Source organism: Emydura macquarii, unplaced genomic scaffold (genome assembly GCF_026122565.2).
Source record: "Emydura macquarii macquarii isolate MOO-44397 ecotype Brisbane River unplaced genomic scaffold, CSIRO-AGI_Emac_v2 contig_1253, whole genome shotgun sequence".
In the NCBI taxonomy this organism is placed as follows: domain Eukaryota; kingdom Metazoa; phylum Chordata; order Testudines; family Chelidae; genus Emydura; species Emydura macquarii.
Window position 1 is genome coordinate 4,492,254 of NW_027131390.1, and position 20,386 is coordinate 4,512,639.

Below are 20,386 nucleotides of genomic sequence, written 5' to 3' on the forward strand. Positions count from 1 at the left end.
TACATATTTGAAGAGTGTTGTTATGCCCCCATCAGTCTTCTGCAGACTAAACATGCCTTTCTTCATAAATGAGGTTTTCCAAACCTCTTATTTTCATTGCTCTCCTCTAGATTCTCTCTCCAGTTTGTTCACATCTTTAATGTGTTGTGCCCAAAATTGGGCACACTACTCCAGCTCAGGCCTGAGCAGGGCCAAGTAGAGCAGAATGATTGCCTTCCATGTCTTACATGTGGCACTCCTGTTAATACGCATGACATTGTCCATATCAACTTTTTCACATCATGTTGTTGGCTTACATTTGTGATCCATTATAACCTCTAGATCCTCTTCTGAAGTACTGCTGCCTGGATAGTTATTCCCCTTTTGTAGTTGTGCATTTGATTTTTTCCTTCTTAAGTGCATTACTTTGCACTTGTCTTTATTGAATTTCATCTTGTTGATTTCAGGCCAGTGCTCCAATTTGTCAAGAGCATTCTGAATTCTAATCCTGTCCTCCGAAGTGCTTGCAACCACTTCCAGCTTGGAGATGTCTGCAGATTTTATAAGCATACTCTCTATTCCATCATCGAAGCTGTTAATGAAATTGAATGTATTGAACTCAACACAGACCCCTGTGAGACCGCACTTGAGAGAGCCTCCCAGTTTGACAGCGACCCATTGATAACTACTCTTTGGGTACAGTCTTTCAATCAGTCGTGCACCCACCTTATGGTAACTTTTTCCAGATCACATTTTTTTAGCTTGCTTACAATGTTAAATGTAACAGCATAAATAACCCACAGTACTCCATGCATCCACTGGGGGCAAGGTAAGTTTAGTGAGAGCCCCTTAACTTTGACACCAAGCAGTCAGAACAAAGAGTACTGATCTCACGCGTGCAGTCATCTCTCTTCAAGCAGCTGGTCCCAGTGACTACAGTGACTTTCTCTCGGTTAAAGTTTATTTCTTTCAGTGTTTACAGGTAACAGAAGCCAGTGGTTTTGGCACTGAAGCTCCCAGGTTTGACTGACATTGACAAACATGAGTAAAGACTTCTCCGTCTTCCTCTCCCCACCCCCTGCCTATCCCCTTTATGCAGCAGCAACTGCATAAACGTATTGGAAAAAATGGTACTTCTCTTTCCGTAATTTGTTCTTTGAGATGTATTGCACATGTCCATTCCAATCTAGGTGTGTGCATGCCGTGAGCACAGTCGCTGGAAATGTTTCCCTCAGTGGTATCTGTCGAGTCAGCTCTGGCACCCTCTGCTGTGCATCCATAGCACGGGTATAAATGACCCAGCTGACCCTGTTCAGTTCCTTCTTTCCATCAAATTCCGATAAGCAGGGTAGGAGGATGGGTCTTGGAAAGGACATGTGCAACGCATCTTGAAGAACAACAGTTATGAAAGGTTAGTAACAGTTTTTTCTTCGAATGCTTGCACGTGTGCTTTCCAATGTAAGTGACTCCCAAGCCGTTGAACGAGTGATGGGCTCTGAGTTCACAGCCAGGCTGACTGCAACATGACTCAGTCAAATCCAGCATCATTCCTGGCCTGCTGAGTGATGGTGTAATGAGAAGAAAATGTGTACACCGACAACTACGTTGCTGCTTTGCAAATGTCCTGAATAGGGACCTGTGCTAGAAATGCTGCTGATGCTCACTCCACAGGGGCACAAGTGTTGTTAGGATAGGCAAGGATGGAATGCCCACCAGCTCGTAGCACGTGTGGTTTTGTGACATGATCCATGATGAGATTCTCTGAGCCAAGATGGGGAGACCTTTCATCCTGTCTGCAACCGCTACAAATGGTGAATTTCCGGAACTGTTTGGTCCTGTCTATGTAGAAAGCTAGTGCACAACTAACGTCCAATGAGTGGAGTCTCTTCTCTTCCGTTTGCATATGGCTTCGAAAACTGGCAGGAGAATAGCTTGATTGCTATGAAACTGGGAGACCACCTTCAGAAGGAAAGCAGGCTGAGGACGCAACTGCACCTTATCCTTAAAAAAAACTGTCTATGGCAGCCCCAGAGTGAGGGCACGGCTCTCTGAAACTCTTCTGGCTGAAGTAATGGCCACTAAGAAGGCCACCTTCCAGGAGAGGTGTAACGGAATACATTGCGAGAGGCTCGAACAAGGGCTTTGTAAGCCTACATAAAACCAGGTTGAGACCCGGAGGGGGGAGGAGGGGATTCTCAAACCTGGCGGTACAATCTCCCTAGACCCTTCAGGAAACAGACAGACATATCGTTTGAAAAGCGGGATCGGCCTATCATCCAAGGCTGAAAAGCCAAGGTTGCTGCCAGGTGAAGTTTAATCAACAAAAGAAAGAGGCCCTGCTCTTTCAGGCCCAGCAGGTGCTCTAGAATGAACAGCAGTGACGATCATGTAGGCGAGACATCTCACTAGGATGACCAGATGTAGAGCCTTTTCCATTTCTCATGGTATGTGGCCCTGGTGGAGGACTTTCTGCTTCCTAACAGGACCTCACGGACCTGCTTCGAACTGGCTAGTTTTCGGGGGTTTAGCCATGGAGATTCCAGACCATCAGGTGGAGCAGTTAACCGTGGTCTGGAGAAATGAGGTCTGGATGTAGAAGTAGTTGGAATTCAGGGGCGCCAGGAAGCAGTCCAGCAGGGTGGCAAACCAGTGCTGGCAAGGCCATGGCAGAGCTATTAGGATGACCCACGTTTGGTCCCGCTTGATCTTCAGCTGGATCTTGTGCATGAGCAGAATAGGAGGGAACACTTAATACAGTTGATTGGTCCACGGGAGAAGGAAAGTGTCCATGAGGGGCCAGGGCTTTGAGTTTGAAGGGAGCAGAACTGTTGTACCGGATCACAAACAGGTCTACCTGGGTAGTCCCCCCACGCTGAAAAACGAGCTTTGCAACATTTGAGTGAAGAGACCACTGGTGGTGATTGGAGAAGGACCTGCTGAGGTGATCCGCCAACTTGTTTTGAGCTCCTGACGAGTAGGAGGCCTCATGGTGAATCGAATGGACTATGCAAAAGTCCCACAATCCAACTGCCTCCCGACACGGGGGAAGAGCAAGCTCCTCCCTGCCTGTTGAAGTAAAACATGACTGTCATATTGTTCATGAGAACCAACTAATTTTTTTTTTTTTTGCCTGCAACATGAGGCAGGAATGCCTGACAAGCCAGAGAGACTGTCCTGCTCTCTCTGGCCTTGATGTGCAGAGAGAGCTCTTCGGGGGAACAAAGGCCTTGAGTTCTGACGGGCCCCAGGTGAGTTCACCAGCCCAGCCTTGACGCGTCTGAGACCAGGGACTGCAAGGGTTGGGGCTGTAAGAACGGGATGCCCACGCAAACCATCAGCGGGTCCAGCCACCAAGTGAGAGAGGCAAGAACCGGGGGAGGCACCGTGAGGACCAGGTCCAGATAGTGGTAGTTTGGCAAGTACACAGAGGCCAGTCATGCCTGGAGGGATCTGAGATGTAGTTTTGTGTACTGCATTGCATCAGTACATGAGGCCATGTGACCCAAGAGCCTCAGGAAACTCTGGGCTGTCGTAATCAGGTGATCTTTGAGGTGCACTATAAACGCTGTGATTGCCTGGAAACACCCTTATAGGAGGAAGGCTCTGGCTTGGACAGAATCGAGTACCCCTCCAATAAACTCTATCCTCTGTACAGGGGTAAGGGTGGATTTCTGTGCATTTATTGGTAGGACTAAGTCCTGGAAGGTAGACTGAATGAGAGAGATAGTGGACTCCACTGGAGCCCTGGTTCGGCCTCTGACCAACCAGTTGTCCAGGTTATGGGTACAGTGGCACCCGTTGCCTCCTCAAGAAGGTCACTACGACCCATGCACTTTGTAAACACTTGCAGGGCTGCTGACAGGCCGAATGGGAGACCCATGAAAGCCCTCCACCAGGGTCACATACTGTGAGACATGGAAAAGGCTCTACATCTGGTCATCCTAGTGGGATGTCTCGCCTACATGGTCGTCACTGCTGTTCATTCTAGAGCACCGAACCTGAGGAACTTTGTGTCTCTGAAAGATCAAAATGTGAAAGTAGGCCTGTCTCAAATCAAGGGTGGCATACCAGTCCCCTGGATCCAACGCCAAAGAGACCAGGCATAACTTTAGCTTCATCAGGTAACTGAGTTGGTGCAGGTCTTGGTTAGATGAGGCATGATTTCTCCTTACAAAAACCAGGTTGATTCTTCCTCAAGAAATCGTGTTCATTTATGTGTCTGATAATTCTGTTCTTTACTATAGTTTCAACCAATTTGCCTGGTACTGAAGTTAGGCTTACCAGCCGGTAATTGCCAGGATTGCCTCTGGAGCCTTTTATATAAATTGGCGTCACATTAGCTATCCTCCAGTCATCTGGTACAGAAGCTGATTTAAATGATAGGTTACATACCACAGTTATCAGTTCTGCAATTTCTCATTTGAGTTCCTTCAGAACACTTGGGTGGATATCCTCTGGTTTTGGTGACTTATTACTGTTTAATTTATCAATTTGTTCTGAAACCTCCTCTAATGATACCTCAATCTGGAACAGTTCCTCAGATTTTGTCACCTAAAAAGAATGACTCAGGTTTGGGAATCTCCCTCACATCCTCACCCGTGAAGAGCGATGCAAAGAATTTATTTAGTTTCTCTACAATAACCTTATCTTCCTTGAGTGCTCCTTTAGCATCTCAATCATCCAGTGGCCCCACTGGTTCTTTAGTAGGCTTCCTGCTTCTGATGTATTTGTACTTCTGATGTACTTAAATATTTTGCTTTTACTTTTTGAGTCTTTTGCTAGCTGTTCTTCAAATTCTTTTTTGGCCTTCTTAATTATATTTTTACAATTCATTTGCCAGAGTTTATGCTCCTTTCTATTTTCCTCAATAGGATTTAACTTCCACTTTTTAAAGGATGCCTTTTTGCCTCTAACTGCTTCTTTTACTTTGTTGTTTAGCCATGGTGGCACTTTTTGGTCCTTTTACTATGTTTTTAATTTGGGGTATACATTTAAATTGGTATCTTTAAAAAGTTTCCATGAAGTTCGCTGGGATTTCATTTTTGGCACTGTACCTTTTAATTTCTGTTTAACCAACTTCCTCATTTTTGTGTAGTTCCCCTTTCTGAAATTTAAATGCTACCGAGGTGGGCTGCTTTGGTGTGTCTTTCTCCCCCCCGCCCCCCTTCAATCATGTTGCATTGGGATGTGATGGGTGGGGCCCCTGTAGTTTGCACCAGGAATGGCACAGACCCCCAGAATTCAAGGCCATAAAGCCTCACTTTCCCGCCAAGCCACATGGTGACAATCATATTCATATTATTTGTAAGTTTATGCAGCTGAGATCACTTATACGAGGTTGCAGTTTTAACACGGGCATTTCAGAGCAGCAGCCTATTTTAGAGAAGGTTATTGAAACCATTGCTCTGATTTCACCATCCACTTCCAGGGCTGCATAATCAAACTTATGCAATTAGGCCACTCGGTAATACCCAGTATTACAACAGCATCATAGCCTGCAAGTGTGAATCGGAAGTTTCCCTTTGCAGGTACATATATTCACTTTAACATAGCTATTTGCTGATAGGACTGCAGACTAGTTTTTAGTGAGCATTACCCTTGAAGAGTTCCTTTTTGTTAAAAATAAATAAATAACCAATCTGCTTTTGGGGGGAAAAAAGCTTTCTCCCCTGCTGAGATGAGCGCTAGCTTCCTTATGAAGCCAATAACAGGTTGCATCAAAACTAAAGACGGTGGCCCAGATTATGAACTGTAGATGGAGACACACCTTTATGCCTCCTAAATTAAATACATTCCTTTTAAAACAAAAATTTAAATTATGGCGACCTGTGTTAAAGCCTAAACTTACTATGATGTACTAAAATCATTTATGTAACAGCAATATACAAGCAGTGCATTTGCTGCCAAGTGCACATATCCTCCAGTAGAGAGGCATCATCTGTCCCCATCTGTAAAATATTTGTCTAGCTCACAAGGGAATTGAGGCTTGATTTACAAGTCAAGCGGTTGATTGTCAAGTGCTAACTTTCACTTGTGTGTGTTACTCTGGGGTGTCTTTATTTGCTGTTTTTTCCCAGCTTTCTTGGAAATAGGTCCACTTTTCCGTCTGAGTTGGAAAAGCTTTCCCCCCGGCTCTGACCCATTTGCTTCATCACTGCTGCCTTGGTGTCCTTGGGCGCTGTACGGAGGAGGCTGGTGGGCTCAGATTTTCCATGCAGAGGGATGCCGTTGTGGAGCTGTTCAATTGACTTGAAGCTGCAAGAGAGCGTGGTTACAGGGAGCTGATTGTTGGAGGCTGGAGTTGGCTTTCAGTTACATTTGTGAAAAGGTCGTTCCCCCTCAGTAGTGGAGTGTGGTTTTTAATGTCTGAGGGCACCAGAAAAGTTGGGGTTGTTGCTTGTTTTTACATTGGTTTCAGGCTATGCAACGTGTGACTATGTTGATCGGTGTTCATGACTTTGTCTAATTGCTGACTGAGCCGTGCCAAACTGCTAGTCTGTATAGTGGGGTACCTCGGAATGAGGAGTTGCATTCATAAACAGGGAAGTTAAAAAAAGACGCTGAGAATAAAAGTGGTGAAAACATTCTGCTGAGTGTGAGTGATCAGAATGCAGCTGCGCAGCAGTAAGATCGCTACCATGGAAAATCAAATGGGTACTTCACAAGCTATTTTCCAAGCCTTGCAACATACTACATTCCTCCGTGCACAGCTGGCAGACGTCATTTTTTTTATTTTTAAAAAATTGACTTGTCCAACTGCAGCCTGGCTCTCGGCTGCTTGTGGAATAAGAAGAAAAAAGAAAAAAAAAGGCTGTTCCCATTTTTCTGCAGTCAATGCTTTTTGAAAATAGTGCTTTGTAGCTGCTGAGTCTCATGGCACCCTGGGAGATGGTCTTGCAGCATGCCAATACCAGTGCTTATTATAGAATGCAGAAGTCCTGACCCCACCCTCTGCTCTAGCCACTGTACTCTCCTGACTTGTTTTGGGTGGTTTCTTTCAAAGGCGTAGCGGCAGTCAGTTGTGCAGCTTTGACAAGAGTCCATCCATAATTAGTCACTTGTGCTCTCCCATTAGTGCAATGTCGAGCACCCTCCACCGAGGACAATGCGACCAAGAGGATAAAACAGCCACCTGGGGAACAGGGCAGGCAAATTGCCCAGTTCTTCTGCTGTTGCATGACACTTCCAAAAGGAGATTGCGGGTCAGAGTTCGCCTCGTAGCAGATGTGCTGTTTGGCTGATGCACCCAGGAAACTTACTCTGAAGTTAAGCAGGTCCGGTGAGCAGCAGTGAAAATCTGTCTGGGCTTCGTTGTTTTTCACTTCTTGCACAGTCAGATTATTGCTTTGAGCAGGGGGTTGGACTCGATGGTCTTCTGAGCTCCCTTCCAACCCTCATCTTCTATGATTATTCCTAACCTGGGAGTTGACCTTCAGGGAGCGCTCTGCATTGCTACGCAGGAAAACTCAGACCATTGTGGCACCCAATTCCTTGCTCATTGAGAGCAGAGTGAAGCAGCGTTCACCACCTCTGAGAGCATTTCTGTTTCAGCCCAACAGTGACCCCTTTATCCAACTGACTGGTGGCAACGGGTGTTCCGGCCAGTAGACTGAGACCTTCTTTGTACTGTTTGTGAGGTTTTTGTTTGTTTTGCACGGTTGGAGCTTACACGAATAGTCTTGAATTAATGCAGCTAACCTTGGCTTCACATCCTGCTTACCCCAGTGCAGGTTTCAAACTGGGGTTAGCTGCCTCAGAGCAAGTCATTTTTTGCACCAAAGCCACATGTCTACACTAGGGATTTGCAGTACTGCAGTTACACCTAGCGTAGCCCTGGGGTGCAGAACTGCAATCATTAGCAATGGAAAGGTGAGAGGGTTCAGAGAGAGGCAGGAAGCCCCAAAGGAATTTTAAACACCTTGTGGGTATCTGCACCTGAGCTGCATCTTGATTTTAAATCCACTTCTGGTCACCAACCCAAATCACTCCTCATGCACACTCGATGTGTTGCAGCCCTGGCAAATCTGTATTTAAAAACCACGTGAATTATATTTTGCTAGCTCCAGGGCTTTTCGGTCTGACATTAAAACGTGCAAATGTATAGTGGAAATCCTCGAGAAGCTGAAATTGATCTGCCTTAACCTTTGGATTCAATTCAAAATGCCCGTGGGAGGGGGATGGTGGTTTAAAACAGGCTGGGATTTTGTAGAAAATGGGGAGAACGCTGGTTTGTTCACTGACGTGGCGGCAGAAGCGCTTCTCTTGCCCGCAGATGAAACGTCCACTGGGCTCTCTGCACCGATCAATCTGCGACAGTCAGGTACTGGATCTGCGACATGAGCAGCAACGTTTGGGGGGACGTTTGTGTGACGTGCCAGCTGGGGGGTTTGTGCCCGCTCTCTTGCCATGGAGGTTAATGCATCCCTCTATGGAAGGGCAAGTTGCTGGTGACCCATAAATATGGTGTGGCCTGGCTGTGCTTGCCTGAGAGTGGCAAGATAATCAATTACTGCCCAATCTCTAACTCCCGTTAGGAGGATCGGATCCTTACCCTTTCGAGGCCCCTGGGTATGGCAGTGATGGTCTGGCTGGTTAGTGACCTCCCCAGGGCAATGGAATGGTCAGGAGTTCATGCCACTATTACCAGCTTTACCAACTAATAGCCAGGTGCTTTCATGCCACTATGGAACCTGGGCATGAACCAGAGGGCAGTGATGGATGGACCTGAGGAATGCTCTAACGGATGGACACGGTTAGCCTCCAGCTCATGCGTTCTTGTTTAGCATGTCTAATCTGTGCAGGGAGACCGAGGCATTCCGATGTTTGGACACTCTGCTACGGACATGAAAGGAGCATTCCTGTGACTTCAGAAAACTAAAGTTTCTACTCTACTGGTATTTGTCCTTCCCTTTTATACCTCTTTCTCCTGCCTGGATGGGATTATAGCCAGATCTGCCAGGCAATCTACAACGTGCGACTCAAGCCCTCTCTTTAGACAGGAGCTCCGTCCAAGCCTGGGCATATCAGAGAGGAGTTAATCTATGAGCTGAGCCATGTGCTGATTAGCATACGCATGACACTGCTGCTCTTTCTAAAGAGAGACAAATTGAGGCCAACAATGGGCCTGGAGTTTTGTAGCGCTGGTGATTTTTAATCCCTTGCACGATACGTAAGCACCCTCATTAATTCTTCCTCCAACACTTCCCTAAGAACCCCAGGGAGCTGATCTTTGCCAGCAGTTTTTCCTACTGAAGAATCCCCCCCTTTCTAACTCTTTGAAAACTGCAGTTGCCCTTCGAGGCCCCTGACTATGCTCTCACTTCTGGTGTTCAGATCGACTGAAACCCTCCAGGCCAACTGCCCCAGGACCAGACTTGCCGTGGGGGTAAGATTACTCCAGCTGCCAGGCAGAGAGAGATTTCTGTGCTCTCGATGCAGCCTGGTCCAGCAGGGCTGCAGCGATAGAGAAGGTTGGCCAGCTGTGTGGTGGTGTGTGCTGGCTGTGTACACTCTTGAGTGCTGCGTTGTTACCAGCAGGAGATCTTGATTAATGGAAGGCTGTAACTGATCCTCCTGGGAGTGCATGTCTCCAGGCTGCCCTCCTGCCTCTTCAAAAGGGTGAGCAGCCCTGCTCCCAGGAGGGGTCTTTCTTTGAATCAATGACCTACTTTCAGATCATCACATTGAAACGATCCCCACCTTATGTCACTATTTCAGCTGCTAAGTAATTCCAGGCCGGCTTTAGAGACCCCTAGAAAACTCCATGCATGAACTGACCACTTTAAAGCACTGCCACCATCGCCAGTACGGTCTTGTTTGACTTATGGTTAGAAACCCGGCCCTCTGCTGAGCTGCTGATTTCTGCCTGACTCCAGGCTTGTTCTACAGATTAGAGTGCAAAGTTCTAGGGGGATCGCGCACAGCCAGAGCTGCGAGTGCAATCCAAACCAAGTAACTGCTTGGAGGTGGGGTGAGCAGAAGCCCTGCTGCTGCCTTGGGAAGATCCTCTCTAGCTTTCCAACAAGCATGTCGGAACCGCCAAAGGAAACAAGATCCATCCTAGACCCTTGTGTCATCATGTTACACCAGCACAAGGTTGGTGAACAGCTACCAGTCTGATGGGGTAGCACTCTGGCCTTTGCCATTTAGACGGCTTAGTTACAATCCGGCCGCAGGGCGTTAGTCGGTGCTGTAGGGCGAGCATGCAGGGCACACATGAGCAGTGAAGCTCTTATCTCTGTTCCTCTCTACTGAGTCTCTGAGTTAAGGGATTCCCAGTAACGTGGCCAGCACCCACCTCAACAGAGACTCAGAGCCAGCAGCCACTCTGTCATGTGAGCTGAAAGGGAACCTGCCCTTGGCAGAGGCATGGGGCGTTGTGCTTGGCTGGAATTTGCTCTTTGCATTGCTTCATTGGCTATTGCGTAAGCCTGGTGATTAGCCACAGAAACTCGGGTGTTTCAAAATGCCCGTAATGCCCCTTTGTTTACCTGCCTGCCTGCACAGATTAAAAGGGGTGGCTCCGTGGCCTACTGACAAACACTGGAAGTGGGCCCCATGTGGTGATTTCTGGCTGGGATTAATAAAGTTTCAGCCTGACCCTATGTAAAATACCTAAACTCTGTGCTTGTGCTATGCGGGTTTGTAGCTGATATCGCCAACTCATTTTCCTACTCCTATTTGAATGGGAGATTTAGAGCCAGTGGGCTCTGATGATTGGTGACACTCGGGGTGATTGTCACTGTAGCTGTGATGATGCAGCTGTCTAAAAAGTGAGTAATTTTATATAAAACAAACCCTCTTATCCTGTGAAGGTATGGGAATGGACAGCTCAGGGGATGCTGAGATGTGTCCTTTCCCCATGCTTTTAAAATTGTCCTGACAGTCCTCTAAACAACTCTACCTCACCTAGTCTGTAACCATGCAGCTGTCAGGTAGAAGTCTGAGCACTCTCACGGACACGTTTCGTTTGTGAACTCCCATTTTCCTTTCGTGGGTGGAAGGAGGATTAAGCTACCAGGACAGGAAAATGAATTAACTTGCTGTGACTTCAGAGATTTAGCTTTTGTTTCCTTCCAGCTTTTTAAAAATGACATGGTATCGCTAAACAAAGCAGTGTAGGAATGGCCCAGACCAGAGCATTGTGTTCCCTTCCCCTGTCCTCCTCCTGGGTGATTGAGAGGCTTCGAGGTGAACTGCAAGGCAAAACAAACTAACTTTTGCCCTCAGTGCTGCATCAGTGCAGGGAGCGGTTTTCTGCTCGTTTTAACATTCAGAAATATCCCACTTTCACTAAGAGGCACTGATCCGTGCTGACAAGGCACCTGTAAGCCTGCCCCTTTGAAGCAGGAGAGGAGTCCGACTCCAGGGATGCATTTACAGTGGAAAAACATGGGCCTGTAATCTGGCAGGGGTGGAGCTACACTGGGGTTGACTGTGCTTAAGCATTCTTCGCTGCTGTTTTCTGAGACTGAACTGCCCCCAAATGGATTCCAGCCACCAAAAAGGCCAAAAAAAAAAAATCACTCTAGGGTAGATGTCCTGAGAGACTAAACACTTTGAAGGATTTTAGAATTGCTGGGTCACAGCTGAAGTGGCTTGAGTGGCCCAGGGGTAGTTCAGAGGCATGGCTAAGGGGCTCTTTCGTCATAGGTATGGAGCCGAGGCAGTGACATCAAAGCTGGAATGGGTTGAACTTGAATGGCCTTTCCACAAGGCAGAAGAAGGTAAAAATTATAGTACAGGAGTACTTCAGCTTGAAGTCATTTGTATCAACTGCTATATGAAAACAGTCACTTATTCAGTGTCAAATCTGGTGTTAGACTCTTACCGAAATCTAAAACTGCTCTAGGAAAATGGGAGACAGCTGGAGGGAAAAAAGCATACCAAGTACTAAAAATAAAACCACCCCTATTAAATCTCCCACATTCTTTTGTTTTTCTGCTCTGAAGCAATATCTCCAGCTCTGTTGCACTACAAACTTTTCCAGAGACAGTAAGCAGCGTGTGTTATGACTACCAGCGCTGGAACTGAAAGAGGAGTGTGATTCTTGGCTATTGTAGAGACGTGTAAGAGTTCAGACCTATCTGACCTGTCTGTGAGAAAAGATGCTCCTAGCAGCTGTGCTCCATTGAACACATACACCAGAACAATTTATAGCAGAGGAGTGGGGGGTACGAATTGTGCATGTTTTCTCACAGAAACTACTGCCCATCTCCCATTATTTGGTGGAGCAGTTGACTGACAGCAGCATTATTTTTTTTCCAAAATCACCTGTGGCCCTACATTAAATACTGAAGAGAGGGAAAGAGAGAATGCACAGATGCTAATCTGGATTCAAATGGCTGCCAAAAGAATAGAAACACTAATTAGTGGCATGTCTTTAAGGGATTTACAGTACTTAATGAAGCATGCTGCTTGAGCAGAAACATGCCATGTATACTGGCCAAGTAGCTACTTTCAGTGCCTTTATTCTTTGTATTTGGATGAGCTGGGAAACTACTTCCATTTGGCCAACTCAGTGCTGTTGATGGTATATTTTCGCTTCCTTGCCACTTTGAGAGGAGAAAATGGGCTGCAGCAATTTAAATGTGTGAATGCCCCAGGAACAAGTGCAGCATAGTTGGTTTCCAGAGCAAACCCACCTAGCTGCAGTGCTCCCTCCTTTGAATACTATACAAGGCCTGTTTTTGGACCTGTGGTGCTGAGTGTAGACAGGGAATAAGACAGCGAAGGGAGTACAGTGAACAAAGCGTGATCTGTCTGTTCCAACACTCTTTAAAGTTGTAAGCAAATTGAAATCTTTTGCTTTGCTAATTTTGCAGCCTCTGCATACATATTGAATGTGATGTTAAATGTGACAACTCAGTGATCTGACCTGTGTTTATCTCCGGCCTTAGGAGGCAGGAGTGGAACTTTCCCCAACAACTCAGACACCAAAAAGCTATGATCTTGAGTGTACTTGCCCTTCCAATGAGCCAGCTCATCAGTTAAGTACAATATTAATTCATACGTGAAGAGACTTCACTAATGGTAAATATACATGACTCAGGCTGGGTTGTTAGAGATACAGACCAGGAATGTTGAAGGCTGCCAGCTAAAATTTCAGGCCAAGCATTTAGTGATCCTAAAAGCCCGCGTAGCGACCCTGACCTATTTTTTGCTTTGATTCCTTCTATATGTATCTGACACAGTAATGGACAACTGGCATGCAAGGACCTCACTGCAGAGCTGCTACAGGCAAGGTAAGGTTATTAATTTCTTTGTAAGTAGGAGCTTTGTACATAAAGCTCACTGATCTTGCTGTGACAGACTACAGGACAGGAGAAAAACCACCACCAAAAGCTTTGCAAGGATATCAGTTCTTTATTGGACATCGCAAGCTCAGTAAGAAAAAAATAATCTGTACAGCTTTGTGATATAACCATTGTAGCCTTACTCTTTAGCAACATCTCATGTGATTAACAGGCCCCTGCAGCCAGCAAGGTGCTTTGCAACTCTAACTATTTAACAGAGGGTTTGAGAAAAACATTTTGCTCCGAGCAGGACGCCAGACATCACGGAGTAGCACCTTTTGCACTGAGGGGTCTGTACAGCCTTACAGGAGCATGAACATGGCTCCCTAGCTAGTAAAAGCCCTGCTCTAAAAGACCATATGCAAATGGTACATGGCCAAGTAATTGAAATACCAGACAGCTAGCTGCTCCTTGAGCTCTTGCCTTCTTTCTTCACCTCTTCTGTCATTAATCTAATGGTTTGAGAACCTTATTCCACCTCCTCCATGGTTAGCATGAGTTTCAATGTCTGCATCCATTTCCTCCACCTACCTAGCAGGCTACAAAGCAATCTTTTCCCTGTACACCAGAACTGTACTTGCAAATGGAAGTTTTAAAGTTCAAAGGGTACGGTGAAGCCTTTAATGGTAGCAGCCATCAATCAAGCTTATTTGTGACACTGGGAAGGAGTGTGCAATGCACTTTGGGAAATAACATTTTAATGGTCAGAATAATCCTTTCTGAATATTGAACCAACCCAAACAACCTTACAGTGAAATTCTAAAGCTATGCCTACTGCTGCTCTCATAAATGGGGTGCTGGCCCATAGGATGAGCCAGCAGATGGTGCTTAATTTTTACATGGTGTTTTCCCAAACTTTGTGCCTTTGAACTTTCAGATTGCTGGGTTGAACAAAACAGATTTTTAAAAATAAATATGTTGTAGGGTAAACAGGCTGACTTTACACACTCTGAGGTGAGAGATCTTCAAGGGTGAAATACAGAATTCTAGGTGGACCTGTAAGGCATCTCACACAACGCAAAGGGTCTTAGCTATGTCATGGAAGCAGATGAGCAGCTTTCGGTTACCAGCTGGTAACACCACAGCTGGACAAAGTTTAACAGTAAAACCAGCCTTTAAAAAAAAATTAGCTTTTAACCTTTACTGTTTTCTAGGTCCTGTTTTAAGCACATGTGCACTCAAAGCAGTTAAGTTAAGTCAGCTAATGGCTCAGAAGTAACAGTTCCATTAATTTAATTTGATGTTTCAGGAGCTAGTGAGGAACAGTTATACCACGAACACTTAACCTCCTTTCTTGTGCTACCCCCCCTAGATTGCAATAGCACACGCATCGGAAAACGTAGTTTGTTTGACTGGATATTTGTCCTAATGCTCGTGAAACTACTACCCAGAACACATGAAAGAACTAGTTTCTGGTGCCATTTTATGACAGCTGAGCAGCATTTCAGTATTTCATGAATGTTCCTGACTACACAAGCAAAGAGCAATACAAATACAATGGATAAACAAGCTGAACGTGCTAGATTATCTGAACAGAAGCAAGCCATCTCCCCCATACACATACCAGATGTAGAGTCCTCTTCCCAGACAAGTTTGAGAGAAGTAGGATGGTCGTCTTTTAAACAGATGAGAACTAGAAAAAAAATAACTTGATAACGAAGAGTCAGAAAACCTATCAGAGCCACTTCTCGCAGTGTAAGAATGAAAGCATTCTTTTTAGTTTCACATACACCAAAAGATGCATCTTGGACTTTCTAGGAACAGGAGATATCATTTCATGCTGTTAAATGCTGCATTATACCCACTGTTTTTTGAGTTCCATAAACGGTAATGCAAGCAAACCCAGAAAATAAGTAGCTCTAAAGCATTCCCTCTTCTCAAAGAATATTCATTGTAATAACTTTTTTTGCCTTTTCTTAAGGGCAGGAATAGTTTTAACTGAAAAAAATTAACCGCAACATTATTTAATATATGAAAGTTCAAAGATGTGTTTCACAGCATAATTGTAGCAATAACTTACTCTCCATTGCCCAGTCACAATTCAGTCTTTTTCATTAACAGTGTACAAAGGAAGTCCTTAGTTATATATATATTTTATAAAGTCTGGAAGATCAATATAAATACTGCTCCAGAAATTTAAAAAAGTGTTTACATCCCCAACTCCAATATTACATTAGTTTTCCTGTTCTATTATAATCTGTAAAAGTCTTAACGGCGCAGAGGTTCAAGTTTTCGTAACTTCAGTGATGCGCTGGATGACAAAGCATCTTGGTTTGAAGACGAATTCACTACATCTGGAGGGTGGAACAATATTCTACCACGATGATTAAATACGTAAAAAGATGGATGGTTCCTTAATGTGTCAAATGTCCTTAAAATAAATATATAAAAACTAAATTAATGTGGTTTTAAAATGATCATTTTACAAGAGTCACTCTTAGAAATACCAGATTTTTACAAACAGATAGAAAAATAAGTAAGTGTGTTACCAAAGAGGAGGGGTGCCAGCCTTCTAGATCTTGCCCAAATTTCCCATGCCGTAACACAAAAGTTAAGAATTTTAAAGACAAGATGTTACTGTTGGAGATTATAGATATGCTGATTGCTGAGTATACACCCACCTCATTAAGTTTTACTCTCCCTTCTACAGCTTATTTATAACTACCTGCAAAATATCACCCAAATTCCTCTTCCCTTTGACCATGGCTCTGTGCTAATAATGCTGAGCCCCATTAATTCTCAAACTTCTTAGAACTTCGTAAGTTGCAGCCCTCTTGTAATGCCAGCTTTCATGGATTTACTGAAGTCCCATATTAGTGAGACTACTCTCTATAGTAATAGGAGCAGGCTTTTCCTGCTCATCTGACTTCCCCTCCACCTCAAAATTCAATCCAAAATCCCACCTGGTTTTCAAAACCCTTCAGATTTATGCAATTCTATCTATAACAATTCAGCATTTAGCTAATTTGTCATCAATAGCTTTGAGGGGGTATGTTATTCCTATTGACTGATATGAAACTGAGGCAGAGATGGTTGGAGGTAAGAGCTTCTGCCTCCCATCCCCTTCTGAGACCACTAGAGAAGACTAGTTCTGTAACCTAATATCCCCCTATTTGCCACCGGCTCATTTCCCTACTCCAACTCTACGAGGTGGTTTTTAGGAGGTCTCACGGGAGGAGGCAATGAAGGGCAGAAAGTGTGTCCCAGTCATTGCTGTTAGTTCATCCTATCTATAACGCTACATTCCACAGCCAGACATTGTGCTAGTGGCTTCCTGGCATATCTACAGGATGTATTCAAGAAGGCGTGAGCTAAAAAGGAAAACATTTCTGGTGCTGCTATTTCACAGGATGTGCTGAGTTATTTATAGAACAGGAAAACTTGCGTTAAGGAACAAAGAACCCCAACATACTTATTTTTTAATTCTGAAGTGGCATCCATGTCTTTAAATTCTCCTGCAATATGTACTATTCCATAACATGTAACTGCAAAGGCCAACAGTGTTTGAAGAACTATCTGTAACAGAGAGATACAACATACCACACATAGGTTGCTAAACAATACAAGAGAACCATTGTACAAAACTCATCTTTTATTCTTTTTTGTTCAGATGTCTGACATCATAAGCACATATGCATTTTTCAACCAGTAATCTAGGAAACTGGGCAGATAACCTCCCCCAACACTAAAATGGGGATAGAGATTGAGGCACAAGGATTAAGTAGCTTGCTCAGGGTAGTCAATAGCAGAACCAGGAACAGAATGTGGATTTCCTGGCACCCACCCTGAACCCTCTGAACTAGATCAAGCTGCTTTGCACAGCTCTTCAGGCAGATTCTGTATTCCTCAGAGCAGTCACCATCACTGTTCTGTGCACTCAGATTACTGCTGTAAAAGGAAGAATCTACTACTCTAAGTACTCAAATTATGTAACCTCCATAACACGGTCAACACGGATGACAACTGGGCACCACATATGAAGTGCACTTCTGCAGGTCGTTTCCTTAATGGAAAATCAAGAAAGTAACAGACCTAATTAAAATCAGAAATAAGAAAACTGAAGTAGATTGTGCTGGGATAACAGCAGTGCACAACAGTTCTGAATAAACAAATGTCAGCCAACAAAAGCCAGAAGGAGGTGGATGTTTATGCTGCAGAGCACAGGAGACTTATGCAAGGACTTTCCAAGTTCTAACTCAGAAGCCAGGGAATTCCTGGAGGAGACGTTTCACCAACAGTTCTAAAGAAGGAGAAGGAAATCAAACTCCGGGTCATTTTGATCTGCAAACACTCTTTGTAAGAGCTGTAATGCATTACTGGACATAAGGACTGGTAGGTGAAACATCCTCAGGCGGAATGAGAACTTGAAAGATTGAATAACTGAATTTTAATCATACAAAAAAAAATGAAAAGGAATGAAAGCAAGAGACCAAACTATCTTAGACTTAAATCTTCCAAGCACAATGAAAATGTATAACTTACATCTATTGGCAATGTTTCATCTTCCTTTTCTGTTAATCTCATATAGGAACGATCTATGAAGTAAAAAGACTGGTCAATTGTTTTTGTTTTTTTAATAACAGAAGGCAAATCAGAATAAATTCCAGGAGTATTTGGGTTTCTATGTATTATGCCAGGGATTTTTAACTCCCAGTAACTCTGCCACTTTTAATCTGGTTTCCACATTCTCTTCCTCAGATAGCAGATCTGATCTTCCAAACCTGTCTTGATAAATAATTTCAGGGATTATGTCCTCTGTTTTCTGCATAAGAGGGAAGAGCGTGGAAGTGGGCTGCTGGAGCACACACATGCAGGAAGAATTCTTTATGAATGCCAGATATAGCTCATCAAACTGTAGTACAGCCAGCACCACACGCATTTCTATCACAAAGCCATTTCATCAGAAGGCAATGTTCTACTTTATTGCAATACATAGATAGCCCCTGTTTCCTACTGAACTGCTCTGAATTGATCATTGTTACTAGTAAACTGAAGAGCATGTTTTGCACAAAGCAATTGTAGATAGTCTGATGCTGAAGTAATAAGACAATTAAATTTAATACATTATTCCTTGTACACCCTTAGGGCATAGTATATAATATGCATATGGAATACTATTGCAGTTGAAGTACAAATCTAACAGAATTCTTCAAAAATAGATACCCTTTCTGGATGGGTTGGCTATAGCCCATTCAGGTACTACAACTATGCATAAAGAAGAATCGGTGAGGAATGATTTGTAAATATTATAGTTACTAGCCTAATTCTACTGAAATCCACTAAGTCATAACAAGTAGAAATTTAGCTCATTACCATTAATCATTTTTCAGTCTATTCAGGGGTGTGTGCTACTGAGACATTTTAAAAGCACGTTTTGCATTAACTTAATCAGTCATAAAATTCACAACTCTTGGGTTCTAAAGGATATACCTTTTTCTGAATAAACATACACCATCGTAAATGGTTGCCTGCATCTTAGTCACAGGGCAATGCACCCACTTACTTCAGGGCTGAATTTGATCCATTGTGCGCTAAGAGGTGAAATAATTTGGCCAGCTTCTAGCATCTTCAATTACTCTTGCTGGGAATTGGAAATTGCACTGTAGCATTCGGTATAGTCGGACGCTGACTTATACTTCAAATGCACTGCTTGATGAAGGACTTACCACAGCCCTGACAAATGGTAGCTTCAAGATTTGATACCTCACAAACCATCAAGGTTAAAAAGCAGTTGTTTCTAGTACTGGTGGGTGGAAAGCTACTCAACCTGTAAGTCTTATTACTCTAGTTGTTGGCATGTTCCCCTGTCTCAATTCTGACTTGGTTTTAGCATCTGCTGTCTTAAAAACCCACTAGCATTGAAAACCAGTATTTTAAACAAATGGAAAACTTAGAATCTCAAAGAGAATCAGAGATGGTGATCAAAAATACGTAATATACAGATTTGCCATCTACCACCTCTAGAACCAGTTTGATGGCTCTGCAGAAGTGTTTTCAGGGAACATTAATTTTTCCAAGCAAGAGACCAGGACTCGCAATCAGAAAAAAAATGATTGCCTCCCTGACTCCATCAGTAATCGTTTCTGGAGAAGTGATCCTGTGTTTCTTTAAACGTGTGACTGGCCTCTACTGAACAAACACGGATCTGAGAGCTGCACCACTCGTGTGTGCGCCCAGAGGAGATTCGCTCCGTGCTACACCTTCTTCTCCTACCCGGGATGTGTTAAAACGGGCTCAGCTGTGACCACAGCTCGGCGCTGTACCCCGCCCGCCCCCCGCCCATCTCCTTCGCTGCCCAGCCCCGAGCACCGCAGCTCGCTGCTGGAAATGCTCTTCCCAAATCTCCCGCTGCACAAATGGCTCGAGGTCCAGGGATTCCTCCCCAATAACCTGACCCTCCACCGCCCTCCTGAACGTCCCCCCCGGCTTGATCTCACCCCGCCCCACCCCCCACATGTCAGCCCCATTCCCACCATCACCCCACCGCCCCCAGCCCCACCGCACGCAGATTTCACCCTGCCCCGCCCCCGCTCCTGGCGATGCGCCCCGCCCCCACCCCCGGGCAACGGCCCTTCTCAGCCAGGCCGGCTCCCCGCCCGCTGCCCCTTCCCGGCCCGGCGCTCCGGGCTGTCCGCGCGCGCGGGCCCCGCTCACTCACGCTGCGCGGCGGAAAAGGCCGCGTGGGCCAAGGCGAAGAGTCCGAGCCCCACCAGCCCCTTCCACAGCGAGGCGGCCCCCATCCTCCCGCGCCGGCCACGGACACCGGCCACCCTCTCGCCGCCTCTCCTCAGCCCGGCCGGCCACCGCTGGGGCGCCCACGACCCGACCGGCGCGCAGAGATGGCGTCACCATGGAGCGGCCCTCCCCCCCCCCCCGAGGGAGCTGACTCGCTGAGCGGGAGGGACACGGTCATAGGTCGAGGAGCGGGGGCCGACGGTGATAGGAGGGACGGGCAGGGTCATAGGTCAAGGGGCGGGGCCGGAGGCGATGGGCGGGACGGGTAAGTGAAGGACGAGGACGAGGCCGAGAGGGAGGAGCGGGGTGATAGGTCGAGGGGCGGTGCTTAGGGGGCGGCTCTGCGGTTGGTTGAGCGCTGCTAGACCCCGCCCAGC

General features: G+C 45.4%; 1 protein-coding gene across 1 annotated transcript; it reads right to left on the reverse strand.

Annotated features, from left to right (window-relative positions):
- Window positions 1–13,324: 13,324 nt before the first annotated feature.
- On the reverse strand, window positions 13,325–20,103 carry MMGT1 (membrane magnesium transporter 1). Its single transcript, XM_067548046.1, has 4 exons — window positions 19,933–20,103; window positions 17,757–17,809; window positions 16,687–16,790; window positions 13,325–15,645 (listed from the first exon to the last, which is right to left on the reverse strand). Exons 1-4 carry the CDS (start codon window positions 20,012–20,014, stop codon window positions 15,483–15,485), a joined length of 402 nt encoding a protein of 133 aa, XP_067404147.1. The 5' UTR covers window positions 20,015–20,103; the 3' UTR covers window positions 13,325–15,482.
- Between the last annotated feature and the right edge of the window lie 283 nt (window positions 20,104–20,386).